A 4,577-nucleotide genomic window follows, 5' to 3' on the forward strand; every position below is an offset into this window, starting at 1 on the left:
GTGTCCAAACCACTGTCCCTCCTCTGGACGTGTCCAAACCACTGTCCGTCCTCTGGACGTGTCCAAACCACTGTCCCTCCTCTGGACGTGTCCAAACCACTGTCCCTCCTCTGGACGTGTCCAAACCACTGTCCCTCCTCTGGACATGTCCAAACCACTGTCCCTCCTCTGGACGTGTCCAAACCACTGTTCCTCCTCTGGACATGTCCAAACCACTGTCCCTCCTCTGGACGTGTCCAAACCATCTCAGCGTGTCCTCTCTAACTTTATCTCCAGTTGTTCAACATGTGCTGTACCTCTGATGATCTCATTCCTGATCTTCTCAATCCTTGTCTCTCCTAAGGAGAACCTTCCTGACACAACCCTCACCATTCACCCGGGTCTGGGACCGGCACAAGTGATGGCTTGCGCTCCGTGGTGGCTGGTTTTACCTTTGCCAACATAAAAATGGATTTATTTAGTCAGAATTACAAATAATGAGTTTAGGTGATAGTAGGTTAGTGTCATCCTCAACAGATGTGGCTGTGGTGGCCATCTTGAATTTGAAGAGAAGGATGGGTGACATGCCTACATTCAAGGAATGGTAGGTCTTTAATTAAATCTATGTATAAGGTAAAGACCTCTTGATGTTCTGCATTAATTAAACTCATTAGTTACATCTCAATAACATCTGTTGTTACAGAATGGTATCTGACAAAGACAAGTGCTTCTCTGTTCCCCCTTTTTGTTGTTTTTTAATGATCTGTTGGCTTATTGAAGTGACGCACCAGCAGGACGACATATTGATCGTGGAGCGGTGGCCTTCACCTTACATGAAGCCCTGATGAACAACAGAGGGAATCTGGCCCCCAGCCTCACCAAATAGAATAAAGAAATGTCACTCAGGATGGAGGATCAATATGAAGCCGATGACAATTAGATTTACCAACATGGCTTTATTCTGAAAGGGAGCACTAGTAAACCAGCAGCTCTTCAGTCCTCTGCAGCGCCATGACACTTGTTTCAATATGTGCACACACGTGCTCCTGTTTAAACAGGTGATTATATTTATTGGACTGATTTAGTTTTGAATTCACTGACGCATGAAACATTTAGAATAAGTTGCAGATCTATTAATTTCTGAGCATTTCACTCGGATCTCACTGTTTCAAGAGATATTTAGCTAACGGAGCACACCCAGACATGGACAAACATAATGATTCCACCTTTGCCTTCTTACAGGTGATGAGGCAAACAAACCTTCAACTACACGCACAAGTTAGAACAATAGAAGAATGAACAATATAGTGAGTGTATGATGAAAGGACTGAAGAAAACACTAGGTGGTGGAAAATTAAACTGTACAAACAGAAAAAATGTTCAGAATTGGAACATGAATTACATAAACAAAGAGAGAAAAGGTATGTTTAAATAAATGTATCATCATAATTCAGTTGTGCTCCAGAGACAGTTTGATTTTGGTCTCAGCTCCTCAGGAGGACCACACGGATCCACACAGTCCTCATGTAACGGTGCCATAATGACATGTTGTGTTCTGCACCAGGATTCAGACACTCCAGCTGCTATTTATAGCACGGAGGGACAAAAGTGGGGTAGAATTGATGTTTGTGCTCTGGACAAATGGGTGGAGTGCCACAGATTTTACTGTTCCATAATTTAGACTGAGCCCTAAAAGTTGTAAAGCAGATTTATATGGTGGCTGTTTTTTAACACCCATTTACTGTTTTATGAACAACGCTGTTGGATGATAATGTCCAGGAGCAACGATAAACAACGCTGCCCAGAGCCACTTAGATCGTTTGAAGCTATTAAAACCCGGCATAGTCCATAGAAGTGTTCAATCAAGGAATCAAAGCCTCTTCCACAATCTTTAATCGTTAGTCATACCAGTTTTACGTCAAGCTTTTCTGCTGGACAGAAACCAACCACGGAGCAAAGGGAGAATATTCAGCGCCTACACATTAACATTTCATCTGGAAATTTAATAATAATAGTCTGCCCACATTTAAGGTACAAACAAACATTTGCATCTTTGTTTCCTTTAATCAGTGTCAGGCGCTGAAAGTGTGTTGTGTGGAGCACATGCCCTGCAGTCACCTTCTATCAGTCCCATGTGAGCGACACATCAATACTTCAGCTGTTCCAGCACCGATGTAAACAGCCAGCTGACCGGCACCGCCAGCCTGCAGGCAGCACTACGACACATGGTGCTGGTACAACGGGCCGCCTTTTCCTCAACGCTCCGCTCGTGTCACTGCTGCGCGAGCTGTTCACGCTGAGGCTCCCTGTTTGTTTCAGAGGAGAAGAAGCCGATGAAAAGTGGTTGTCTTGGAGATGTTGAGCTTGCTCCAGGACATAAACTCACAAGGCACTTGTAAGGTGACTGTTTGCAGTAAATGCTTTTCAAGTTGCATAAGTCACGTGTCACAAGTGTTCTTTGTGATTCTTATATAAAATTTGAGTTTGTTCCTCACTGTGGTGCGTCTCCAATTTGTAGCCAACAATCTGGAGCAAGAAAGATGCAGGTTTCACCGTGTTAATTACTTTGCTGTTGTTTTCTGCAGGAAACAAACGGCCCTGAAGCTCAGTCACATGAAGAGTGAGCTGAAACCCAAAAGTCAATAATAATCTAGTCAGCGGGCCTCATTTACTATTATCTTCCTATGACCGCAGAATTGTTTGCTGCTGTGTTTTTATAACAATGAACTCCATGTACTTGTAAACTGAAAGCATGTGTTACTTGTTGCTGACTAGATTAGATAAATGAGCCGTCATGCAGCTGCAGGGTCATCTGCTCACAAAGAAGTTCAGGCAAGAATCTCAAATAAGGAGCAGTGGAGCAAACTGCTGCTAAATGAGCTTCTTCATTTGGTTTATAAAAGAAGATGTTCGTCTCTGCAGGAGCTGGACAGGAAGTTTCCTCTTCAGTTTTATAAAAAAGGTCAAGAAAACCAAGAGTGAAACCCAAACATGGAAAGTGAAAGGTTTGAAAAGGACAAAACCAAAAACACACGAGAAACAGCGGCTCAGTTTGTTACAACTTGTGGAATTGTTGGTGGAGAACCTCACTGCTGCAGGATTCATGCTTCTCTGACTTTTCAGTGTCCGAACCACAAAATAGCTGCAGAACCGTGAGTCCAACTTTGATTAAAGCATGCAAACCTTAAAAAGATGTCAATTGAAAAAGATTGTAACGACCAAGAAACACCAAGAAACTATGGTACTTAATTGACTGATAACAGCACATTCTATTTCCCATAACCATCCTGTCAAAAACATAATTAACAATTATTTCTTTACTTAATTTTGTTTCTATAAATTGTGTCAAGAACTTGATGTTTTGAAATCACAAGCAGCTTCTTGTTTGAGCTGCAAACTCTCAGACCTGTTTAAACACGTCTTTATGATGAAATGTGCACGCTGAGTGAGACAAAGTGATTTTTGAAGTCTTAGTGGAGTCACAGGATGTTTGTCCGATGGTTGCAGGCCTTTCAGATGTTTGCAGGGTGCAGTCAGCAGCAGCAGTTTTTATTGTGCGAGTACTGTCACGGATCAAACGAGGTTAAACCCAAGAATGCAGACTGACATGAGGAGCTAAAAAAAACACTTTATTTTGAAGCAAAACAAAAAGCTGACATGTCAGAAAAACTTACATGAACTAAAAATAAGCAGGAGATGCAAGGAAGCACAAGAAAACTGGTGTCTGAGGCGAGCTGAGGGGCTGATGGGTGGAGAGGCTGCAGCTGAGACTGCTGCAACACACCTGGACAGGTGGACACGGGCGTGACAGGACGACTCAGGGAGAAGTGACATGGACCATCCATACATACATACATCACAGGGACACCTGGACAGGTCTCCAGTCCATCACAGAGACACCTGGACAGGTCTCCAGTCCATCACAGAGACACCTGGACAGGTCTCCAGTCCATCACAGGGACACAGGTCTCCAGTCCATCACAGGGACGCCTGGACAGGTCTCCAGTCCATCACAGGGACACCTGGACAGGTCTCCAGTCCATCAGAGGACACAAGGAATTACCAAATGAAAACACAACATTACACAAGAGTCACAAACACTGAGAACAAACAATAACCAGAATAAATTTTACAATATTCACAAAAAAACAAGTTAAAAAAATCAAAAGATTCAGATCCTGATGATACCAGAGACATATTAGTTATAATGGTAACAGAAACTGGTCCCACACGTGTTTTATTAGCACCTTAGCTCATATATTTTTACAGTTTAAATGTCTTCTAGTTTGTTCAACTCTTCTTACTTTTGTTAGATGTTTGTTTTTCCAGCTTCTTCAGTTCCTTGTGATACTAACAAGGAGCTTTAGCTGCTCATCAGTCCGAGGCATCCACTGCCTGATCGTTTTCTTTTTATCTTTGTGATGCGCTGTACACTTCTGCAGGCAGGCCGGTCAGCCTCACTGCACGGAGCCACACTGGAGGCCTGGGATGGCTCTCATCAAATGTTCAAGCATCTACCGGGACTCCACTGCTCCCTGCAGGAGAGGCACCTCACGCGTGTTAAAGTCATGCCGTCTCCCTGCACGCAGCACACGTGA

At 43.4% G+C, this 4,577-nt stretch overlaps 1 protein-coding gene across 1 annotated transcript in view; it reads left to right on the forward strand.

Annotated features, from left to right (window-relative positions):
• Positions 1–4,577, forward strand: part of agmo (alkylglycerol monooxygenase) — a gene marked incomplete at its 5' end in the record, with an annotated part of 141,051 nt that extends 136,474 nt beyond the window's left edge. The window contains 1 exon segment of the mRNA XM_037676511.1: positions 4,422–4,577. Coding sequence (XP_037532439.1) covers positions 4,422–4,577 — 156 coding nt within the window.

This window comes from Nematolebias whitei, chromosome 5 (assembly GCF_014905685.2).
Source record: "Nematolebias whitei isolate Nwh7 chromosome 5, NemWhi1, whole genome shotgun sequence".
In the NCBI taxonomy this organism is placed as follows: domain Eukaryota; kingdom Metazoa; phylum Chordata; class Actinopteri; order Cyprinodontiformes; family Rivulidae; genus Nematolebias; species Nematolebias whitei.